The 26,351-nt window shown below is 37.4% G+C and overlaps 1 protein-coding gene across 1 annotated transcript in view; it reads right to left on the reverse strand.

The window, feature by feature from the left end:
• Positions 1 to 26,351, reverse strand: part of Anxa10 (annexin A10) — a 45,534-nt gene that overhangs the window by 14,001 nt on the left and 5,182 nt on the right. Inside the window, exons 3-6 of the mRNA XM_028881021.2 lie at positions 22,510 to 22,604; positions 9,525 to 9,638; positions 7,964 to 8,054; positions 6,216 to 6,295 (exon numbers count right to left, since the gene is read on the reverse strand). Coding sequence (XP_028736854.1) covers positions 6,216 to 6,295; positions 7,964 to 8,054; positions 9,525 to 9,638; positions 22,510 to 22,604 — 380 coding nt within the window. The remainder of the gene's footprint in view (positions 1 to 6,215; positions 6,296 to 7,963; positions 8,055 to 9,524; positions 9,639 to 22,509; positions 22,605 to 26,351) is intronic.

The following is a 26,351-nucleotide window of genomic DNA, read 5'->3' on the forward strand; positions in this document are numbered from 1 at the left end:
CTGTCTATCTATCTATCTATCTATCTATCTATCTATCTATCTATCTATCTATCTATCTATTTATCTGTCTGTCTATCTAATCTGTCATCTATCCATCTTTTTTGGTGTGTGTGTGCTTGTGTGTAAGAGAGAGAAAGAAACAGAGGCAGAGAGAGCAGGATATTTACTTGGGTGTGGTAGATTAATCTAAATTAAAGTATTCCAAAACTGTCAGGTTAGAGGCTATCAGCTCACAATGTAGTCTCTCAGAAAAAATGTGCTCCACAAACATTGGTTCAGAGGCCTGATCAACTCTCAACTTCACAAATCACTTATGGAAATCATAAATTCTAAATCAGGGGCTCCAAGAAAAACAGTCACTAAGTGTAGAAATCAAAACTCAATCAAAACATTTAAAAGCCTAAGGAAAATCATATAGTAAGCACTCTGAATCATCATAGAACGTCTATGTTTCAAAAGCACTATAAATAAATGAGACTATTATAATTCTATATCTGTGGAATTTGTTATCTCAGTTTTCTGAGTTCACTAATCTTCATGAATTATGCATTGTTTTATTCTTGTGTTTAGCATTTTGAGGATAATGTACTATGAAACTATGTAAGCATATAATATTAAATGAATATTGTTTGTATGTACAGGCTGCTAAGGTAAGGAAACAATTAAGATGAACAATAAAAAGGAGCGAGAATATTTATTTTAGAAAAGTGGTAAGTTAAATAAAATTTTTCTTGCTACCTGTGAAATCTAAGTTTCAATTCACCCTCATTTTCTTCTGTTGAAAGTTTTACTGTATTTCATGCTGCTCCAAGGTCACACACACACACACACACACACACACACACACACACACACAAACACAGAGAGAGAGAGAGAGAGAAAGAGAGAGACAGACAGACAGACACAGAAACACAGAGAATGTTTATGTTCATACTCCAGGTATCAAATTTAAGAATCAATACTTAATCTTATCAATCTATAATCATATTAGGTGGAATTCAGCGTCAAAGCAAACTCTTACACCTTACACATACACAAAACAAAGATTAGATAGATAAGATGGATAGATCTTAGATAGATAGAAAAAAGAAGATAGATGATAAATAGATGAAAGATAGATAGATGATAGATATTTGATAGGTATATGATAGATAGATAGATAGAAAGATAGACAGATAGATAGATAGAATAAGATAGACAGACAGACTGATAGATTATCTTTTACTCTTGCCTAGCTATAAGTCTCTTATACAGAAGAATCTCTGATTGGAATCTGCTATTTTAATTTACATTACTTAGCATCATTACTTTAAAGCAAAAAAAAAAAAACCCTCCTTCTAAATTTAGAGAATGTTTTAATTAAAATTAACCTCATGAGGGCCAGCAAGATAGTTCAGGAGGCTAAAGGTGCTACCATCCTACCATGCCTGATAACCCATTTTTGATCTTTAAACTCTACATGGTAGAAAGATGCAATTTACTTCCACAAGTAGGTCTCACATGTGTGTTATGGCACATAGGACTGAAATACATAAACCAAAAAAGTAGTAAAAATTTACCTTATAAAATGTAAAGTTTGAAAATGAGCTATTGATATAGTACTGAAGAACTATCTTAAAAGACAAACTTCTATTTCATATTAAAGTCATATTATTACTGTGTGGCTTTACTCAGAAGTCTTCATTTGGAGGGTGATAAACTGAGGTCCATTCTTTATTTATATGTAACTACATCTTAAGATTCTCACTCCAGATGTTGATTAATTAATGTTGGTGATAGGGGCAGCTTCGTGAGCTATGTACTCACAACAAGCACTCCAAACCAAACCCAGCCAAACAAACACCAAGCTTGATAAAAACAAGTTCTTGATTTTGGTTACAATAATTATATATAAAATGAAAAATTTAGTTTAACTAATGAGTCAATAGAGTTGCTTGGTAATATGCCTCACTTTTAAAAATATTAAAAATTTTTTATTGAAAATAGATTCTTCTCTCCTACAATACATCGTGACCACAGTTCCCCTTACCCCTGCTCCCTCGACCCTCCTTTTCCCCCAAATTCACTCCTCCTCCACTGGCTCTTCAGAAAAGAACAGGCCTCCAGGAGAAGTCAGCCGCACTGAACAAAACAAGACACAATAAGACAAGGCAAAAGCCCTTGTATTGAGGCTGGACAATATGCCTTTTTTTAAACTGAGAAATTTAAAAGACTCGAATTGGTCACCAACAGTTTTCCTCAGTGTTAAGTTACTAATGTTTGGCTTCTTTATCAGTCTACAAAAAAAGTATTTCTCCATTTTCATACCTTTTTTCAGTGAAACATTTTAGGTCAAGATACGGAGGAATGAAATCATCATGGCGTATTTGTGCATATGCATCATTTTACTCTGTTTTTCATTAACTTCTGCTTTCTCAAACTGTCTCTATTCTGAACTGGAAATTGACAATAACTTAGAACAAAACATGCACACAAAAAGGGATATCAAAAAGTCTAGATCTTTACTGATTATAGATGAATGGAATTACTGATTTTGTTTTTATGTATGTATGAATTCTATATTTATTCAGCCTTTAATTGAGCAATATAAAATCTGTAGGAAGTATAGTATGAAGTTTAATTATAATAAACATTCACTAAATGAAACCACATCTGCTGTTTTGGGCATTCTAATACATCCATGGAGTTGTAGAGGTGAATACCAGTGGAAGAGAAGGGAGAAGATGAAGTTGCAGTTTACAGACACAGCAGGTTGTATCTAGAGATATATGTGTATGAACATGTACATACACATATACACAGAAACATGTAACAACAACTAATGAGAAAAGAGGTCACAGATTTGAAAGACTGAGGAGGGGTATATGGAAGGGTTTGGAGGGAGGAAGGAAAAGTGGAAATAATGACGTCATAATCTCAAAAGTAAAAGAGGTAATTAAAAGAAAACAAAACCCACCATGAATAAAAACTTTCACATTGCCATTGTTTCAAAGGAACAATGAATTCATAAAAGCTAGTTTTCACTTGGGCTACTTTTTGGCATATAGATCAAGGTAGAAATGATTTCTTAGTGCTAAATTTTTTGCTCTCAAAACCAAGCTAACCAGCAAAATTAATAAAGCCAGTTGTGTGTATGAGCATGTGTGTGTGTGTGCATATGTGTGTTTGTGTGTGTGTGTGTGTGTGTGTGTGTGTGTGACAGAGAGAGAGAGAGAGAGAGAGAGAGAGAGAGAGAGAGAGAGAGAGAGAGAGAGAGAGAATGGCATGTGACATGGAGCTAGAAAGGGAAACGTGAGGTAGAAAAAATGATCTTCAGGAAGAGAGGCTGTGAAACATGATAATGGAATATATTTGCCATGAAGTGGACAAGAGGGGTCCAAGGATTGCTCAGTGGGTAAAAGCACTTGCCCTGCAGTACCTGGAACCCAAGTAATGATGGAAAGATAGAAATAACCACACAAAGTTGTCCTTTGACCTCCATGGCGCATCTGCCCTTCATCTCATACACAACAATAATAATGATGAGGAGGAGGAGTAATAGAAAATTAGATATTTTTTAATTTTTATCCTCACTGTATATGATCACCAAGCTCTTTTTTTTAACCTCCTAAAAGACCATGTTCAGCCACTCTCAATACTAAATAGGGCTGGTTTGACTTAGATTTAACCAATGAAATTTGAAGGAAAAATTATACCCACTATAAGAAAGCCCTGACTCTCCCACAAACAACCTTCCACCATGTTGTTGATTCTGGAGGTTGAAGTGATTTAGTGAACGTGTAGATAAAAAGAAGGCCTGAGCCTGTGGAGGAGAGGCTCTCATCAGAAGCAGCTGTCCTGGTCTTCATGTGGCCCTGAGAAATGGAATTGGTCCTTTGCTTTTAAGCATGTGTTCGAAGCAGGAACTGAACCCAGTAAGGAATTAGTTGTTTTGCAAACAGAAGTTAAAGAAGAGAGAAAGTTTAAAAATCTGATTCTTTTAAGTGTTAGAAGGGGAAAATCCTTGTATACTCCCAGCTATGTGACTTGAGAGTTGCAGAGGACTTGAAAGGGAAGATGTAGTGTAACTTGGCCTTGCAGTAATAACAGGCTCATTTTATTGTTTGAGAGCCTTGCAGCTGTGAAATAAAGAGACATAATGAGGATGCAAGAATGCAAAAAAAAATAAATCACTTAAAGCATACATCTGAAAAAGTTTGGTGTGTGGGTAATTGTGCATGAATCTAACTGTGTGCGGATAGGTTGTCATTCTTCCAAGTTTTCAGGATTATTAATTTTCAAAGACTCCAGAAACCTGTGCTCCAAAAAAGCTGGCTATACAGTTTTGAGTCAGCTATTGGCCCTTGTAAGTTTGCCAAAATTGAACTCTCAAGGAGGGTCGACTCCATGGCAGCCCACAGGAAGCCAAGAGAAATAAAGGGCAAGGGGAAACAGCCCAAGAAATGTGCAGTTAAAAACAATTCAGGGAGCTGGTGAGATGTCTCCGTACATAAAGACACTTGGTGCAAAACCTGATGACCTGATTTTGATCCCTGGGACCGACATGGTGGAAGAGATAACTGGCTCCCACAAGTTTTACTCTGACCTTCATACTGGTACCGTGGTATGCATGTGTTACCCCCATAAATAAATTTTAATGAAAAAAATCTAGGAAGGCACAGTAATCAGCAAAAGAGCTTCACAGATAAGAGAAAGAATACATGAAGTATCATACTGTATTTTCATCTGGTGAGTCTACAGAAAGAGTGTGGGTCTGGGTAGCCAGTTGGTGTGTTCTTCCCTAGTTCTCCATTCCCTGCTCCATTCCATTCTGAGCAGGTTGTATATTAAGAATACACACACACACACACACACACACACACACACACACACACACACATCACAGCATACATACCAAAGCATTCACACCATAACACACACTTCATAAAGTGAAAGAAAAGCCCACAGCCTTCAAGATGTTTTCTGAACCTGTGAGGTTTTGTACTTTCTTTTACTATTTAAGTGCTGAACACTGACTCCACTTGAATTCCTGAACCCCTTTCCTTGATAGGATGACTAGAACATTCAAAAGCAGGCATTAACTAAAAGGAAATTATACTTTAAAATAACACTGTTATTACAATTAATATGTGGAATGTTTTTTGAGAAATGCTAATTGGATCGAAATAATTACATACCATTTAGTCATTACAGAAAAGAAGATAAATGACAAAATATAATTTTAATTAGAAGTAAGGTTCCTCCTTGGTAATGTATAGTATAATGGAATTTATACAGATTACATTGAGATCTTTTGCTTACAGTAAAATAAATAGGAGCAAATTCAATTCTGCATTTCAATGTACTGACTTCTTGAACAATCAGTGCATACACAATGTGCACGCATTTTTGTGGTGCTGGACATCAAACCTAGGTGCTTGCTCAGGTTAGGAAAGCATTTTGTTGCTAAACTATGTATATCTCAACTTCCATACCCTGCTTTTTTGATTCTTTGCTTCTTTATTTGAGAAGTACTTCTAATAATAGTTTTATTATACTATTTTATTATATTAGATGAGAAATTAATTCACTTACCACATAACACTAAGTACAGAGTGTCAGCCCAGGAAATTTAGTATGTCTCCAACCCCACCTACTAGTTTAAAAAAGTGTGGAATACAGGGTTGGAGAGACAGTTCAGTTGTTAAGGGCACTGGTTGTTCTTCCTGAGGACTTGGATTCAATTCCCAGCATCTGCATGGTGGCTCACAACCATTGTAACTTCAGTTTTAGGGACTCGTATGAATTCTTCTGGCACCTGTTGGCACCAGGCACTCATGTGGTGCACAGATATACATGTGTATAAAACAGTCATACACATAAATTTATTTTAGTTGCAAAAAAATCAAAGCTGAAGTAGATTTCTAATTTAAGTTATAAATTAAAAAGTAAAGCCTTTATAATTGTTATATATATATTTATATTAAAAAATGTTATTTTTTAAATAATCATTTATGTGTGTATATGTGTTTATAAATACAGTAGATTTAATGTTTTAAGGCAGAACTGGTACACATTCATGCTTATAACATGTGTAAGTCAAGTTTTAGATTAAGTGACTCATACATAGATGTATGGGTGAACCTCAATATACCGAACTATCTGTCATATTTCGTGAGGATGAAATGTGTCTATGTTTTAAAGAGTGTGAAGTGTTATGGTTTTCAATGTCATACCTGAACCAAGTTCATGAGAGTATCTCTGAAGTGTCCCGAGGTCTCTGAATAAATGTCCTCCTGAAGGTTATTGCTGTATTCTGGACAATAAAATATGCACGTTAGAAGCATGTCTTATTACAGAACCCTATATCAATGGCCTTCACATAGCTAATGCTACTGAATGTTAATGATGAGAAAGCCATTAGTCAGTTTGCTGTTTGTTTGTTTGTTTGTTTTTTTGTATCATAAACTATGTCAAAGACACCTGTATCCTAATGGTAGCATCAACCTAGGTCTGTTTTATTGAAAAGATAATTTTGAGCCAACTTTGAAACAGAACATTGGAAATAACTTCACAGTCTCTCATTCTGTAGGTCAGGATTGTTTACACCATGCTGTAGACTGTGGGCTGGGCTAACCATTCTCCAAAGTGCTCCATCTCATTTTAGTATTTCAAGTAAAAGTCCTTATTTTATTCCACTTGGAAAAGTCTTGATTTTCTTGAGAGCATGAGTGTTGACTGTGCTCAATGTTCAATGTTCTCAATACACATTGGGTCAGAAATCAAAGCATTACACATTTTTTGATATAAAAATTATCACCTTTTTATTTTAAAATGTGCAAAGGTTTGATTTTTGAAGTAATTTGTTGGGATATTGACATTTAGGTAAAGTAAAAAGATGTATTTGGTGAGCAATGGTCACTGTTTGCTGTATTTTGTAATACTCAAGGTGTCTCTTGAGTAAAGGATCACATACCTTCAATTCGAGGTGCTGGGCACTTCCTGTCATCCTAAAGCATTTACTTCATAGATATTTGTAAACATATTTAAAAATTAAAGGAAAATTTGCTAGATTTCCTAGGGAATTGTTTCATTTTCAGCGTGATAATAATTTTTATTTAAAGAGGAAATTGGTTTTGAGTGTGTCATATTCATTATATTTATTGGCTTCCATATTTTAGTCCTTTGATTGATATATAATTTTATATATTTATATGGTACAATATGTTTCAACCCATGAGCACATTGTGTAATGCTGCCCATCAGTTATTATTATTTGATACAACCACGCCTCTCTGTTGGTTACACTGAGGTTTAAAACACATTATTATTATTGTTCTTCACTGTCTTGTTCAATAGGTTGTTAGAACTTATTTCTCCAATATATGACAGTGTACCAGTTGATCAGCCTCCCTATCCTCCATCCCACCTACTCCAGGGCTCTGAGGAAACCCTCATTCTACTCCAGTGAGTCATATTTCAAACATCATAGTACCTGTTGTGACTAATCTTGGTTGTTATCTTGACATATCTGGGAAGAGGGACCCTCATTTAAAGAACTGATTCCTTCAGACTGGTGTGTGAGAATGTCAAAGTGGAATTTTCTCGCAGCTAATTGAAGTAGGAGGGCACAGCTCAATGTGGATGGCGCCTTCTCTGCACAGGTAAGCCTGGGCTGGACAAGATAGGTAATTGAAAAAGGCAGGGGAAGCAAGCCAGTAAGCAGTATTCATCCATAATCTCTGCTTCCATTCCTGTCTCAAGGTTCCTGTTTGAATTACTCCACTGACTCCCATCAGAGATGGACTGTGACCTGTAGGTCAAATAAACGGCCCCCTTTCTACTTGCTTTTGATCAGTGTTTTATTAGAGCAACAAATAAGTAAATCAGAATGGAATGAACATAAAATGGAATACTTTTATATGTTACTTAAAAATGTGGTTGTACATGTGCCTAATATATGCATGTTTATGTATTTTCTTACGTAAGCAGTAGGCTTCTCGCATCTGGAAAATCTCCCCATTTGTTCTTGAAGCTAATATTTCAATGAGGCAATTCTCATCAGTGCCTGCACCCTAAAAGTCAGAGAGAAACATGAAGACACTTTTATTTAGGACAATGACTACTTTTTATACAATAAAAGAACAAAGCATTCATGGTGTTCTTAGAGGTGGTGGAGGGAAAAGAAAGTGCATTCAGGATCAAAGTCAGCCTGCTATCAAGTCTGTGTCAACTCTCCACTGTTTGATGTCCCTGTAAAGATGATGTTGTCTGCAGGAATTCTGTCCCTTTACTTAAAACAACAGTATGGGCACTGCTAATCAACATGGGAAACACACTTTGCGTTTTCCACTTTCCTCTGGAGTGGAATTTGAAGCTCCACGTTCTGCTGAAATATTAGCTCCTAAGCAGTTTGAAATTAGAACGCAGGTCTCATAATTGGTCAGGTACGTCTTAGTGACCTGTGCTTACATCCCCCTGGCTATGGAACTGCGCTCAGATTGCCTCATCATTGGAACTGACTGTGTTTGTTCTGAGGGATCTTTTAGCATCCAAGGTACTGATCGGTGGTCATGGGTCATGAAGGTAGCACATGTCTTTCAGAAAGTCCATGGGACACCTTACCATTTTGTGAAGTGCTGAGAAAGCTTGCTGGCTCCTATTCAACAGTCACATATGACCTCATTCTTGCAGATTTCTTCCACATAGTTTCATAAGAAATGGGGGGTTGGCATGTGAAATTTTGAAAAAGTGTGATGGGTTGGAATTCCTCTGGGTTTTATAAAATCACTATTCTGATCAGGAAATATTATGGCTAAAATCCATGTATCTTTAATTTTTTGTCTCTTGCCTCATATCTGTCACACATTGGGTGATCTGGTCTTGGGCAAGCACATTATGGAAGGATTTTTAACAGTCTACAGGAGTTTAATGCCAGCATTTGAAAGAAGTCAAAGGACCCCCAGTCCCCATGTTCCATACAATAAAATCTGCAACAAACCTGTAATTTATTTCATGAAAATGACTTTTCTGTAAGATCTTAATTCTTTAGAAGTAAAATTTTATTGCATCTGAGCAATACTTTCCATATGTATTTAATTTAAATTGTCATAGATATTTTGTCTCTGATTCAGTATTTTACTTTGCTCCTGAGTTAAATGTTTATAAATAATTTTAGAATACTCTTGTGATTTTAAATCTCAACTTGAGAACACATATAGAAGAAAGACATTGTGAGCAGCATGGAAGGCTAACTTACTCATTCCTGCTGGAGCTGAGCTTGGGGCTGACTGAGTATGTTTGAGTCTCTACGCCCAAAGAATAGGCTGTTCCCAACCTCTTGACTCAGAGACTCCCTTTTCTAAGAAAGCCTCTTTTACCAAAGTATTTCCATGGTTACATATTAGATATTCTTCTTTCATCATATAAACTGCAGGAGCATCATAGGGGAGTCTCTCTGTTGAAATCTGAGCCTGTCCCTGTCATAGGTGTATTATTGGATCAGCCTGCATCTGATGCACATATCTTATTGGGTCAGTCACTACCTTCATGGCATGCCAGAGTTCATGAGCGTCGTAAGATGGTGGCGGGTACATCAAGCCCACCATCACTTCTTTGAAGTGGGATGAAAGTTGCTCCTTCAGATCTGTAATCAGGTCCTATGGAGAAAAAGTTAAACATAAAAACTGTAGCACTCACCAAATGCACATGAAAACGAACTATGACAGTGAGGCATCTTCTGTGAAAATGTCCTTTTTCTATCATCAGATGATAAGTGTGGTTTCGACACACATACACCCTTGGGTTACACCAGACAATGAATTCAAGCGTTTGCAGTGAAATGACTGCTTTAATCACATCTATGAATGACCGAGCATGTGGAAATTTTAGTTACATCAGCTTATTTATTTCTATACTCCTCAACTCTCATGCCTCTTTTTGTTTCCTTGTGAAAATAAACATTGAACCTGACAACATTTCAGCTTGGAGTCCTTGGTTTTTCTTGATAGAATTAATGGAATCATCAATCCTAAAATTATTTCCTCATTATAGGAGTCTCTTTTAGCAGGGTGTACTTGGTTACTTAATAAACTAAAAGCTGACAGAAATTGATTTAACCATATACATTTCTCAAACAACAGTCACATTATTTAAGATACTGAATATTAAATACTTACAGAGAAAAAATAATGCTATGTTCTATATCTTGGAATACAGGTATAAAATATTAAATGGATACTTTAGATTTTCCTTTCTGTTTTTCTGATATACCAAAAAAATTAAAAACTGCTAAAATCCATTTTTGAATGTTTATCAGGACAATTGAAAGATATTTAAAGTTTATTGTGTTTTGGTAAAACCTGTCAAGTGTATCTAGGTCTATTGAAAACTGTGCAATTGTATTTAGTATTTTACACTATTACTAAGACATAATTAACTCTATTAGAATAAATTCAAACTAGTCAGACTTTATTTACAAAGCTAAGAGGATATCAGAAGACATAAACTTGAAGGACAGTAAAGACATTGGCCAGGGTAAAGTAGAATGTACATATGAAGTCCTCAAGGTAACTTTAAGTCAATATTAAATTGGTTTGAAATCTAAATGTATATGGAGACTCAGATATTGTTTATTCCAACATGCTTTCAAGTGCACAGAGGCATGTTCCTGGAAAAATGGGGATCTGAACAAAGTAGATGAGAGAGTGTGAGGGTCTAAATCACCACCATTTATTGCTGCTATCTTCCAGAATGGGCCTTGAGGATGCGAAAAGAATTTTGATTCACTACATCCATCCTATAATTAGCTGCAAGTAGTGCACTGTGTACGTGAGAAATAAGAGACAGTGCCTGGATGTTATCTCTTTGTAGTTTTTTAAAATAGTTTTGCTGTGTAGCCTAGGTTGGCTTTGGATTCACTACCCTCCTGGATGCTACGATTACAGGTGAGTGCCGCCAAGCCTAGGTAGTCTGATCTGTAATGGTATGCAGGGTACTGGGAGCCTAGATGGTGAATACAGCATATATATTTGAACAAGGAGCTTGTGATTTGCGAGATATGATACAGTGCATTGAAAATGGGATTGCAAATGGACAAATTCAATATGCGATCTGGAAGAGATAAGGGCGCTCAGGCAGACGATGCAACAGTGTAACACTTAAATTGGCTCCTCGCCCCCCAGCCTTCCACTAAACCTCAGTTGATTCCTTATTTGACACCCGAATAATTCTGAATTTATTATATTATAATATCTGGGTATTTGATAAAACTTTATATGCGTATATTTTTCCAGTGTCTATCAACACACACATTGTCTCAAAAGACTTTTAAACTCAGCGTTTAGCTATATGGCAGTGTTGTGTATACAACATATAGATAGAACATATGTAATATGTAAATTAATCCATAAAATAAAAGAATAAACAAATACTTGAATAAATAAATGCGGAAAAAGAAATAGATTTCAATTTTGTGCAGAGAATAAATGTACTATTTAAGTTGAAAATAATGTGAGCATTCCAAGTCTTTGATTTACTCTTTAAGCACTTTTGATTGTTCTCTGAGATCTCTGTATCTCTGTTCTCATCCCATATGTATATAACAGCATCTTTAGTTTATACATTATACATATTCTAGACAAATATCAAATATGTATTTCACTGCAAACTGAGGTTAGGATTGCCACTAGATGGCGATATATATCTATATTTTTCAGTGTGTGTGTGTGTGTGTGTGTGTGTGAGAGAGAGAGAGAGAGAGAGAGAGAGAGAGAGAGAGAGAGAGAGACAGAGACAGAGACAGAGACAGAGAGACAGAGACAGAGAGACAGAGAGACAGAGACAGAAACAGACAGAGAGACAGAGATAGACAGAAAGAGCTATAGTAAGTTAGTTTTTAAAAATTCAGTTGAATAACAGTTTTAGTGAAAGAAGCCATATGAAACACCCTTTACAGTCACTATGCTATAGTTTCTAATCTTGTTTAAATTATTAGCATGAGGATAAAAGAATATTACTAAATTTCTTTGTATTTTTATCCCTCTGAGTAAAGAAAACAACAACCCTTCTCACAAGATTAGCATAAGCATTATAAGACATTAGTCAAAAAAATTTTAACACTCCAAAATGTACTCCCAAAATATTAATCAATGCTTGCAAGTCAGTAATCTTTAGCTATAAACAATGGCAATACAGTATGGCTTCCATCTTCTTGTCTTCCTTGTCTCCATCTCTTACTGTCTCCCTAGCTCAGAGCTTTGCCTGTTATCTTCCACTTCTTCTCTTTTTACCATATTCCATTGTCAGTACAGTCTGTTGTCTCTAACTTAGAAATACAACGTGCTCTGTGGGCTGCACATATGGCGATTCTATAAGAATGCAGGGGAGATGAGACATTCCCATCACTTAGTGACTCTTGGTTTCCTCACTTGAGGAAGTGCAGTCAGTCTGCAATGTTCCTGCAGTGACTTCATCTAATGCCTTGCTCGGCCCCTGCGCTTGGTAAGCAGCATGTGCTTGCGATCCTAGAGCTGGCCAACCATTGCTGCAACCACCTCTGTAAGCCCTGGCATGGCCATCAACGTCTTTCTTCTACAGTGACAGAGCAGCCATCTGATGAGCTTTCCTTCTCTGCTTACTCTCTATATTCTCTTTAAAAATCTGACGATAATGTTCTGAAAAAACACAATTCAGAAAAATCATTCTTCTGCCTTAAAGGTTCCCCCCCCCATGTGGAAGTAATCATCATCATTCTTCTACATGGTTTACGGTTTATCTCTGAAGAAAGTGGGCACTGGGTATGTTTATTGCACATAAATAGAAGTGTAAATTCTTTCCAGGGTTTACAAGATTCATGGTGCATTGTGATCGCTTCTTGGCCTTCACTGCTCTTCTCCCTGACTCCCAGTTGGTCTACTCTAGCTCTGGTGGTCTTCTCCCTCCCTTCCCCTTCCTCCTGCTCCAGTGTCTTCTCCCTGCTCCCAGTTGGTCTACTCTAGCTCTGGTGGTCTTCTCCCTGCTCCCAGTTGGTCTACTCTAGCTCTGGTGGTCTTCTCCCTGCTTCTGGAACAGCAGATCTGCTCTAGCATCTGGCTTTGACCTTCATTCCTCCTTTCATGTTCTTTCTCAGTGTTTCCTCAGCTCTCAGCCTCCTCTGAAAAACTCACATAGTCACTTAGTCAGGCAGGCTCCCAGCACTCTGCACATATCTCATCTAGCTTTGACTTTATTCCACAGTACCTACCGTCTTCAAACTGACTTATTTTACCAAGTCATGGTCCTTCTCACCGAGGCATGGCATGGCTCCGTCATGGCAGAGATTTGACCTGCTCTATTCATGGCTCTTTCATCAGCCCATGGAGCCGTGCCTGCTAACTACTAAGTATTTATAAAATAAGAACAAAGAGAGCAAATGAATGGATAGGGCAACATGTAATTCAACCATGATTTGTTTGTAGTCATTCTTGACTGTTTGAAAATAAACAAGGAAAGCAATCTCTGCTTCCAGCAGTCTCTCCCATGAGTGGAGGGTGCAGAAATCTGTGTAATAACCAGGGCACAGTGCACAGCAGGGGAGGCCTATCAAGGTGGGAAAAGCATGCTATTATCAGGGCACCAGGAAGGAGACTGTGCCTTCAGCTGTGAAGATAAATATTGAATTGTATGTTTAAATAAGTATACTTTGAAAGTTCAAAGAGGAACATTCAAATCGGCTTCCTAATTAGAGCCTTAAATTCTCACTTGGAGTTACATAAATAACTTCTCAGGTGCAACCTTTGGAGTGTGACTTTCCCCAGCTTCCTTGCCTCTGATTTCCTCTTTTCTCAAGCCTTGCCCGAAGCAGGCTCTGCCGGAATCACAGCTTGGCCTTCCATTAAGCTAATGAGTACTTGCTTTTCAAATTGAGCTGTTCTGTGCCACCTCCGAACCGGTCTGACCACTCTGATTGAATTAAAAGTAAAACAACAGTTTCTCATCCATGATTTCTCTTAGTCTCATCTTCTAATGGGTGGAATGGGGTCAGAGGTGGGAATATGACATATTCCTTGTTTGGATAGACTCAGAGGAACTCTTTAATAAGCTTTTCAGAAAAAAAAGGCCTATTATTGAAATACTCAAAAGGCGAGCACATAGAGTGAAAATCAGAATCTGCCTTAATTCTGCTGTGTGACCTCTGTGCAAACACACAATTGTGTTTTATTACAAAGACACTTGTGAAAGTTGTTGTGTTACTTTGCTGCAGTAAGAGAATGTTCTTCCAAACAGCTGCACCCCCACAGATGCTGTCACATTTTATTTAAGGCCTTGGTTTTTAATGGAGGCATGGGTTGGCTTTTTTTGTCTGATGAGAATGATGACTGTTCTAGAGTAACACAGCACACTGTAGTTGGAACAGTTTGGATCTTGAATGTTTCTCAGAGGCTCACACATTAAATGCTTGGTCCCGAGTGTACCTCTGTTGGGAGGGGATGGAATCTTTGTGAGGACCCGTGGGAGTTTCTTAAGTCATTGGGGGCATGAGGGTGGAGAGACACCAGTCCTTTCCCTTCCTTTCCCTTCCCTTCCCTTCCCTTCCCTTCCCTTCCCTTCCCTTCCCTTCCCTTCCCTTCCCTTCCCTTCCCTTCCCTTCCCTTCCTTCCCTCCCCTCCCCTCCCTCCCCTCCCCTCCCCTCCCCTCCCTCTCTTTCCTCCCTTCTTCTCCCCCCCTCTCCCTTTCCTTCCCAGCTGTGAGATGAGCAACTCTGCTCTGCCACATTCTTTCATCAGGATGCTATGGCAGCTCACCAAAGGTCCAAAATCAACAGGTTCACTTGCTAATGCATTAGACCTTCCAAAAATTTGGGCCACTATAAATATTTTCTCTTTATATGTTGTCTCAGACACTTTGTTATAGTGACAGAAAACTGACTAATCCAAAAGGTGTCTCTCTCAATACAAATATAAATATAACAAGCATTCTTTAGAAAGAATTTGCCAGCAATGGAGAGAAGAACACTTGAAGAAAAAAACCTATTGGAAAAATGGAAAGTAGAAGATAAGGAAATAGGCTGACTTTCAAGGTGATCTTAAAAATGCCTGAGGGAAAGCAGGTATTAGTTCTTAAAATTATTTGTTTTGGATATTAATGTGAAATGTTGGACAGTACAAGCAGATAGGAAAATACTTATTGGGTCCTTTGACATAGGTAGCTAAGTCATGTAGAACTGGACTATTGTTATCCAAGGGCATAACCAATGCTGTCCTTATAGTTCCGGTGATTGGGTTTGCCACTTTGATGAATTAACCTTGCTACTCACATTTGAGCTATTACACTGATTGATTTGGCTTAATGCTTGAAAATTATAAATTGTGGGTTTTGTTGGGTCTGTAACTGTTGAAATTATTGTGACTTCTGCTATTACCTTTGAATCATTCTTGCAGCTATCTGGAGTCTAGCCAGTAATTTAAACTATATACCCCACATTACACCATTGTCCCCGAGGTCTGCCAGCACACTGTACATCATAAAACACACCTCATCATCAGCTAGGTATTTACTGAGGTCCTCAAAGTTTCACATCTCAAGGTTTCTGTCTCTAGCCAATCTTGTGACTTCTGTTAAATCTGACATGATTTTTCTGCAGAGAAAAGTCAGCTCACAGGGCATTGCCCTGTACTCCTGGCCAACTATATTCCTTTTTGGAGCTAAACACAGCTACAAATTTCCAAGCCACAGTGCTGCTATTTTAGGTCTGTTTCCAGTCACCCATTAACCTGGTCTTTGAGACTAATCCATGTTGTATTTTAGGTTTTCTGGACTGACCATGTTATGTGTTTGTTTGTAGTGTTTTTTTTTTTGCATTAGTATTTTTTATAGTTTTTACAAAGCTATGTGCTCAATATAACTAGTAGAATTCTACTCTGTTTCCATAGACAGGTTTCTCTGTAGCTTTGTGCTTTCCTGATCTCGCTCTGTAGACCAGCTGCCTTGAACTCACAGAGATCGTCTGCTCTGCTCTGATGCTGGATTAAAGCGTGCGCCACCTGCCGTTTCTTTCTTTCCTTTTGATGTGCTCAGCTCAGTAGGACATTTGGTCCCTAGCTACAGCAGTACAAGGGAAAAGTATCATCTCCTTCCAGTCTCCCCTTGACAATGCTCATAACGAGGGGGAGCAAGGTTATGCAGATTCACACTTCATATTAGATATCCCAACAGTGCCATTCCTGAGCCTGACGTTCATTTTTTTTTTCTCCTTGCTGACCCCTGGGCACAATGTTTGGCCTACACTTTTATTCTTACTGGTAGCCTACCCAAGGTGGGCACAAGGATTCTAATGTGATTCTGCTTTACCTACTTACACTCTCTCAGGATTCTTGTAGTCCTGGACTATGTAAGAATAATTTCTATTCTGTTGAATATACTCTCTCTTTGTAGGACATATTGACTTTATGGAATATTCTAAAATGACCTTGTCCTTCTCACATTTAACAATTCCAAATAATAGTCCTAATTATATGTTGGAGATAATACAACAAAAGATAAAGTTAAAACTATTGAAATGGAAGTTGACAGGTTTCTGTTGGTAAAGCAGGAACAATAGCCTTGCTACCTTGAACAGGGTTGGACTACATTATCTTGACCTTGGAAAGCATTCCAGTGGCAATAGCTAAGATTATTACAGATGATAGGCCCACCTTAGACTTTCTTCTTATGGCCAAGGTGAAAACAATTTCATATTTAATACAACACACTGAATGATCCAGATTAAAATTCAAGCCAAATAGAGAGTCAGTGTTAAATTTGAAAAGAAGAACACTTGGAATTTTCAGATTTATCCATGATGACATGTGGAATTGTTAGCTCATTGGTTCTGAGACTCAGTGAAGGTACTGTTAGGTATAATATGCCATCTTACTTTCTGTGTGTGGAAAGTCCTGTTTATAGGAGCTTTAATGAAGATTAAGACAAATTGATAATCTGGCAGATTTTGTTGTTCTGAGTAGTCAGAATGGATTACATTTGGTACAATCATAGCATGTATCAGTTGTCAGAGTTGCATAGAAATTGGGGTTAAAGCAGGGAAGTGGCAGTCCTCTCACAGTCTCATATTTATAAATATTATGAACAGTGAGGCACTGGCAGCCCTTCCTTTTGTCCTGCTTCTCTAAGGATGTTTACATAATATAATACCATGAAGACAGAGGTAAGATCTCCCTAAAGAGTAAAGGTAGTCATGCATTCTGCCCATTTTAAAGACTTTTGTTTTCTGAATTCCTTTGTTTCTTGGCTACAATGCAACCCACCACATGAGAGCATCTTCATATAGTTCAAGGAACTACTGCAAACAGCTGAGACATGTGTAGTGGGTAGCCATTCCAGCTTTGATCTGGAAGTTCCAACCCCTATGAGGTTTTGGTAACTGTCATGCCTACAAGGTGGGGCCAAGAGAGGACCCTGAAGACCTGAGATTGTTTGGGCCAGCTCACTTGGTTCCTGGACCCTGGACACTGGAGGTAGATCTAGCAGAGTTCTCCAGAGAATAGAGACAGACTGCACCATACCTTTCCCAGACCCTGTTACCTATCCATTCACTTGCAAGTTACCCCACAAAATAAACCTCCCTTTTAACTACATGGAGTGGCCTTAATTATTTCACTAATAGACATGTTTGTCCGTTACTAATGATAGCACTGAAATTTCTTTTGTCTTTCACTCAAGAGTCTTCTGTACCAACATCCATGTCATCTTGGTTGATTAATTTGCTGTCTTGTAAATAAGTTAAAAAATATTACATCTTTTGTAGTCCTCAGTGCATATCTCTAAAATATATAGATATATAATTTAATTATATACATCTCTATATAATTACAATTATAAAAATAATCATCTTATATAAAATATAACCATGTATTTAAATAGAACATTTTCAATCTATTAGCATAATCTCAAGAAATCACTAGTATAAATAAACAAATGCCTACATATCAATATAAAAGTGCAAAATGCTGAAAGAAAAACACATACAGGATGCAAAGTGCTAACGGCAAAGAAGCAACATCTTGTCTATAGTAGAAACATGTAAAGATACCCACCATTACACTTGATCAGGGAAAAAAGGTAAGTTAAAACTGCAGAGAGCTTTCGGTTCCACCTGTATCATGGACCGGTTAAAGCTGCAGTGAGGATTCAGTTACATCTGTACTATAAAATGATTAACACTGCAGTGAGATTTCAGTTATACCTGTATGACAGACTGGTTAACACTGCAGTGAGCTTTCAGTTACACCTGTATTAAAAAAAAAAATAGATTATAACTGTATGACAGACTGGTTAACACTGCAGTGAGCTTTCAGTTACACCCTTAATGATGAACTGGTTATACTGCAGAAGCTTCATATCATCCAGTGTTGCTGATAACTTAAGAGGAACAGGAATCATGGGGTGGGACGTTAATCAGCATCAGGACAAGCAGGATCTCTGTGAGTTTAGCAGCTGGTCGCAAAGCAAGTTCAGAAAGCAAGCTATACAGAGAAACCCTGTCTCAGAAAACAAAACAACAACAACAAAAAAAATCATAACATGGTAGAAGTGTGAATTTACAGAATGCCTTATGTAGAGATAAACTTGAAGCACAGTGGGGCCACTTTTAATGCAGGCATGACTGTATGGTCAGTTTTCCACTCTTTCTTCCCCTCTCCTCTTGTTCCTCCTTCCTGCCTTAGCAGATACTGTTTAAGTCATTCCAAATAGAAATAATTTCAATAAGAAAAGTACAGAAGTGATTTTCTGAATCTGTGGAACTTTGATTTTTTTAGAAATTAGAAATTATTTTTCTTATCTGTTAACTTTCCAGTTTTATCAGAAGGCTTATTTAACTCATCTTAATTATGATTAGTTATTTATAAAATATTTATATGTGATAAACTATATAATGAAGCTCAGTCTTTGGGCTAAAACTATATCTATTTCCCCTTTTCAAACTAGAAGTGAGGTCTGAAGGAGAAAGAACTCTTCTTATAGGAAGGAGGACCATTTATAAAGTAGATCAGATAATTTCTAGAAAACTACTTCCTAGCTATATTACTCTGTAGGTATTGATATTTTAACCATGGAGCTCAGAGACAAAAGGGGAAAGTGTATTTGAGAAGAAGGTGAGTTTGAAGAAATGAACTCTTCATAATTCACATCTATGTATGTAGTGCCAATGGAACTAGACAGCTTGGGCTGCCATAGCAGGATACCACAGGCCTAAATATTAGAGCTTCTGTCTCAGGATGTGGGGGCATAAAGTCCAAAATCTTGGTGTGCAGGTTTGGTTTCTACTGAGGTCCATTGCCCTGGCATGTAACCAGCTACCTCCTATTCATCATACACACAACCTTGGTCTCTCTTTCTGTTATAAATGGAGTCCTATTGGACTAAGGATCTACCTTTTTTTTTTTTTTTTTTTAAATCTCAACATCCTTAGAAGTCTACTTCCAGATATAATCACACTGAGAGGTAGGGTGCTGACATATGAATTTTAGGGACCATGATTCAGTCAATACTGTCAACCATTTCAATGTAACTGTGGTTGGTGATCTGGATAGACTGGTGAATAAAATATTCTTTCCTTTCTGGAGATTTATTTCAGAGGGAGGTGACATGTCATGAATAAGAATGGGTTGATATATTAAGATGGTAATTGTTGTGAACACACCCATACAAGAACAGGAGAGGGAGTTATGAGTACTAGTAATATACCTTGGGGCAGGTGACTTTGTCAAATATATTAAACTTGCTGGAGTAGTTGACATTGAAGAAAACCGTGAAGAATGTGGGGTATTCACTGTCTTTGACAATTCTGGTGCATTCTTAGTTGAGAACAAAGGGCATTAAGGAGAGGCTGTGGAAGGCACAGTTTAGTCACATGATTTTGTTCTGGGCATGCACAAAATTACACAAGCAATGCTGTGCTTAAATGATCGATAGAAATCAACACATTTCAGAGCTGACCATTCCTGTTACAGCTGAAAACTGGGAACAGGAATTGCTTTTAATGCTTCAGCTTTCTCTTTGAGAAAACATTGTCTGGTTGTCATACTTGTCATGGATGAGCAAACTTCTCCCCATCGCTTGGGTCCTGTTGCATTGTTAACAGCCCAACACTTGCTTTGGTGGGAAAGACCAGTGGGTAATCTCATTATTTATTCTGACAACTATGCCAAACATAATTTTCTAGGCTGGCTTATACTCTTTTAAATGAAGAACTTCTTCCATATTAGACCTTGGACTAAGTTCTAGAGGGAAGGTACAAAATAACCCAGTCTCTATTTTTATTAGATGTTACAGTGAACTTGGTAAGACTTAAATACAAAGCAATAGCCAGTAGCTTTATATAATGTGCAGAACAATCAAGCAGAAGCACTAGTTAGAGCAGAGAGCCATGGTAGATACAGTTTTCAGAGCACAATGTTATGCAACTATGGAGGAGCTTAGCTATGAGATCACTGCCTTTCAACAGACATTGATCAAACAGTCTTGGTGTTAAGCAAACATTATGCTCTGGCAGAACAAAAGTTATTCATGTAAGCACACTGGTAATGAGGAAGAGATACAAACAAGTTCGTGGGTTAGGTTCTACTGGATTTGAGGAGTGGGTGTCCGGTGTCTGGAAGTTTTATGGGCACAGTCATTGTAATGAAAACCGAGGCTCCTGAAGACAGATGAAGCAGCATGACGAAAGATGAGGAGTCAGGCAGGAGTGCTGTGGAAACTACAGCTGTTTCCTGGAGGATACATTAATGGTATATGATAGAGAGCAAGAGTGAGAAAAGGAGAGGGAGAGGAAGAGGAAGGGAGACAGTGAGAAGGGGGGAGAAAGGAAGAGCATAATGAAGATGCAAAATAAAAGTGAAGTAAGAAAGGCTTCCAGTACCATGAGAAAGGATTCAGGCTTGTGCCATGCACACATAGATATTTATGATGGAGAGTAGTAGAATAAATGTTAGAAGAATTTTAGGTTTTGCTTCATTTTGGATTGAGGTTGAATAGTGGACTGGTCTAGGCACAGAAGGGAGGTGGAGGAGAGACTAGAGGTTTGGTAGAAGGAACCAATTAGAATTAGAATTAATCTGGGCAGAAAACCATGATGATCTAAGTCAAGAATATGTAGTGGAGGGAAAGAGAAGAATGCGAAGGGAAGATAAATGGCAGGGCTTGACAACTGACGGAATGACAATGGTACTTCTGAGGTGACAGACAAGCCAGGATCTGTGTTGTCCTACTTCTTCAGCAATTTAGTGATCAGTCATGACATGCCAATTGTCCAGCAAAAGAACAGGGTAAACAACTCTAAGATCTTAGAGAAAAAGGTTTCACTCCAGTGCAAGTTATTTTCCAGTGGGTTTTAATTTCCTTGCGTCTAAGGAACTCATGTCTTATTTTAACCTGCTTTGTCATGACTTTGCAGTGCTCAATACGTAGAAGTTCTTTGGCCTAAATTAACTTGTCAAATGAAAAGCTAGGTTGTAGGTATACCTTTGGATTAAAAAAAAATGTTCCCTAGAAATACCATCACTTACAGTCCTGTGCACATTTAGATCATCTTAGATTAACAACTGTACTATTTCGATTATGTTTACATTTTATTTGCAAGAAAGTTATTCCTAGGAGCACATGCTGAGGTAACCATTTCTTGTGGCAAAAAGGAATACTGTCTCCTCCTTTGGCTTAATTCAACATATCTCACCACTCACAGAGCTTTCTGGATCATTAACCATTCTAAAACTCAGGGCTACCTTTTGTTGTGAGTGTTATGGTTGTTCAAAGGCTGAGCTTTAGAGACAGAGTCAATTTATATGGACTAACTCTGCAGAGAAAGTTTTATGAGAGTGTTTCATCGATAATGTGCAGTTGACAAAGTAATTGCTATTTCAGGCCCCTTTGGCCTGAAGAGTTTTTGTTCTGAATCTGTGGTTTAAATGCATAACAAAAGCAAAGACTCCTTAATGGTACTTACTTTGAAATTAGAATGTGATTACTTTAAAACATGGATAGTTTTATTGCCTTAAACTATTTTTAAACTGCCATTCATTTTTTAATGGTCTCCATCACTGCATGCCGCAGAGAAGAAAAGGTGGAAGAAAATTCATATTGGCTCAGAGCTGGATGAAGACCTGCAGAGAACTGGAGGAAAAGATATTATTTTTTGACCCTGGTGATCATTAGTTCTCTCTATGCCTCCCCTAAAGCTCCATATAGGCGTTCCCAGCTCAACACTTAGAGCCTAATTGGACCAAGTGGGATAAAAGGTTACCCAGCTCCTCATTTGGGGCAAGCTCTGTGAATTGGAAAAGCACAGGTAGACACTGTGTGAATATACCTCATACATATATACGTTTCATGATATGCTCCTATTCCTTGAAACATGTAAGAGCAAGACAGACCGTTTTTAACTAACATGGAGTTCAGAAATGTGAGACTGAGGAAAATAATAGGTCCATTTCTCTGAGAAGGGTGTTGGTGCTCAGGCACCTGCCCTAGCAATGGGTCAAGGTGAAGAAGCCTTACCCTGCCATACATGCTCTGGTAGGCCCCAGCAATCATCTGCCGCTGTGCATTGCTGCGTTGCGTTAGGATGTCGATCAGCATGTCCTTGTTGCAGTCTAGGAAGGAATCATAACAGAAAATTCGGGAAGTTCTTTGACAGTAGCTAGGAAGACTCCACCTTTTATGGATTAATCATAACTAACCAATGGGAAAGTGTTATCTCTGTTAGTATTTTACCTTTAAACACAATTGGATAGCAATGCTTGCTGAATTCTTGATGCTCTCTCTCTCTCTCTCTCTCTCTCTCTCTCTCTCTCTCTCTCTCTCTCCTCTCCTCTCTCTCTCTCTGCAATTAGTACTACTTATATACATTGCACCTCTTCCATCTAAAATCCCATAAGAAACATTTGAAGTTAAGGAAAATTTAGCTTTTCTTCAGCTATCTAGTCTACCCTCCTGAAAGAGAGTCTCCCTGACTTTCAGGCTCATGAATATTAATTGAGCGCCACATCCTTCCCATGGTACAGTCAAGTACATGGTTCATAATGAACACATGTTCTGAAAACAGGGCTGCTTTTGCAGGACCCACAGAAGAAAGGGGAATAACCTAGAAGGAAATAATGAAATCACAAGGTGTCAGCATACTTCAGTTGGGTGAAGTGAGACTATCATCAGACTTTGGATGGAATATGGCCTCTCACCCATCACCTAGGCCATCTTCCTGTGTTGTGCATCCTCTAATTATTCATATCACAGTATTACATTATCACATCACATCACAACATTCATAGCAGTCATATATAATGATTGCTTTTTTATTATGTTGTATTTCAGAGTAGAGTGACTAAAATAACTTTAACTTCTACACCAGCTTGACTAAAATGTAAACAGATTAATTTCTATCTAAAGCCTCATGAACTCTTTTTTCTTAGGGTATTTATCTTAAAAAACTTAGAAGTATAAATGCCTTCTTTGCTATCTATTTGTCTATCTCTCTCTATCATCTATCTATCTATCTATCTATCTATCTATCTATCTATCTATCTATTACCTACCTATCCATCCATCCATCATCCATCTTTATTACAAGAGAATAGAAAGATGGATGATTAAGAAAAAGATAGGAGACTGTAAAGATACTTACAAATAACAAATAGAAGATTTTTTCAATGATTTTCACTGTGTTCTTATAATCAGAATATTTATTGAGTTACTATACTCATCTGTTTTTGTTGCTCTGTTGAGATTACACACAAACTATCTCTCTGATTTACTTTGCATTTATTAGTTTTTATAGCAGTTTTTGTTCACTTTTTATGAGATATCATATAATAATTTTAAATGGATCTCAAAATTTTATTAAAGTGTGTTAATTAAAATACAGAAACAAAATACTGATAAAGAAATGAAAGAGAGCCCATTACTCATTGACTTCATTAAAAGGATAGTAAAGAAACATTATAAATAACTCTATGTTACGAATTTTAATTGTCTAGATAAATGGATCAGTTCCTTCAAAGATATTATGTGCTCAAACTTATACAAGGAAACTGACACTCTGAATAGATGTATAGCTATAAAAGAAATTGAATCAATGATTAATAGTCTGTCAGAATAAAAGTATATTAGATGTTTTAATAATTAATCTGACAAATTAAAAAAAAAGAAATACCAGTTGTCTACAATCTCTTCCACATAATTGAAATGTTCCAAGGCCAATCAGTATTACTCTAATGTTCAAACAAGAGACAGACATTACAGGTAAACTCCTGAACAAAATCCTTCATGAACAAAGATGCAACCCCCCCCCCTCCAAAAAAACCCTAGAAAATTGAATACAACAGTGTGTATGGAGAATTATTCATAGGTCTAACATTAGACAATCAGTGTAATCTATGTCATTAACAGTTTAAAGGAGCAAATTCATATGACTATAAGGAAAGATGTAGAAAAGGCATTTGACAAAATGCATTGTTGTGGGATATTTTGGTTGCACTCTGACACTCCACAGATTGACAATAATATTTACTGTGAGTCAGAGGGTGGAGCTAGCTAGCAGCTGACCAAAATTGGCCATAGAGCTTTAAGAGGACCAAGGATGTATAGAGAGACGTAGAAAGCAGTATGGAGGGGCTTAGGAGATTCTTGGATCTTTTGGATTAAGAAAGGAGAGAGAGAGAGAGAGAGAGAGAGAGAGAGAGAGAGAGAGAGAGAGAGAGAGAGAGAGAGAGAGAGAGAGAGAAGGCTACTGGTCACTTCTCTGCCACTTCTCTGATCGATCAGGTATTTACCCAATACTGATGTCTGAGTTTTTATTGATAAAATAATAATTAGATAAACACTTCAATGAAACAAAAGTTCTAACCAAAGTATGAATCAAAAGAAGCTTCTTCAGTTTGAAAAAGCTCTAAAATCTATTAATTATTATAATGACGAGAAAGGTCCTTCAGCTGAGTCGGAGTATTTCAAAACAGATTACTTTTGACTTATGTACCCCTTTGTTAAGTTTGAAGGATATAGGTTAAGAATGGTTTCAGTTTTCTGGTGTCACATGCAAATTTGGAAAATATATATGCTTATGGATTATAAAAACAAAAACAAAAACCCGGGCTGAGCAAAGTGGCCCAGCATAGGCCCCAGGCTCCAAAAAGCCAGCCCATGCACCAAGGACAGGTCCTGGTCCCACTGCCTGGGGGCCTCCCAAACAGTTCAAGCTAATCGACTGTCTCACTTATCCAGAAGGCCTGATCCAGTTCCATAGGGACTCCTCAACTATTAGTTCATAGTTCATGTGTTTCCACTAGTTTGCCTATTTGTCCCTGTGCTTTTTCCAATCGTGGTCTCAACATCACTCGCTCATGCAATCCCTCTTCTCTCTTGCTGATTGGAGCTCAGCCTGGGAGGAGGGCACTGGACCTGCCTGGACTGAATCTACCAGGCTGAGCTGAATCCCCAGGGGGAAGGCCTTGCCCTGGAGGAGATGGGAAAGGAGGGTGGGTTGGGGGGAGGGCGGGGCAGGGGAGCAGGATGAGGGAGGACAGGGGAATCTGTGGCTGATATGTAAAATTTAATTATAAAATTAAAAAAAAATACACAGTGGAAAATTCATACCAAAGGTGGTGAACACAATAAATAAATAAATAAATAAATAAATAAATAAATACCCAGTGGAAAACTTAAAAAAAAAAAAAACCAGAAAAATCAACAATGACAACAAAAACAGCTTTTCTGAGAATGTAAATGTAGGTAAGTAGCTACTAATGATGATGAGTTGAGAATCTGATGGTATTATCAGGAGACACATGTCTAAGAAGTGCTTCCTTTTAGGTTGAATAAGTATGTATTTAAGCATCTTTCTACAATTTTTGCTAAAATTATTTGCTTTCACATGCTTTAGAGTCCATTTTTGTTTATTTTCAGAGTTATATACTTAAGAATATCTGGACAAAACATTGACATTTGTCTTTTCCAGTGGCACTTAATCAAAGTCAGCAAAATTGCAGACCCTTAATACATTCTTGTTCTGGAATGCTTCCCCAGATACTATGCCAACCAACTCCAAACACTCTAAAATATGTCAGCCTAAATCCCACAAGCAAAACATTGTGACAGTCAAAATTAATCTGTGATAGGAAAGTTGAAATTGGAGAAAATAATTTATTTATTCATTATTATTATTATTTTTGTGTGTGTGTGTGACCAAATTGCTCTGCACTTCAGTTTTAAAGGAAAAAAATCACAGTTCAGAATTCTGAAGAAAAACTTATTTTGTCTCTGTAGTTTTTCAAGTGACCATTGATATTTTAAAAGGCATGAAATGATTGCCAACTCCTAAAGCCGAATTCAGGAAACATATTTAATAC

This window comes from Peromyscus leucopus, chromosome 17, assembly GCF_004664715.2.
Source record: "Peromyscus leucopus breed LL Stock chromosome 17, UCI_PerLeu_2.1, whole genome shotgun sequence".
Classification (NCBI taxonomy): domain Eukaryota; kingdom Metazoa; phylum Chordata; class Mammalia; order Rodentia; family Cricetidae; genus Peromyscus; species Peromyscus leucopus.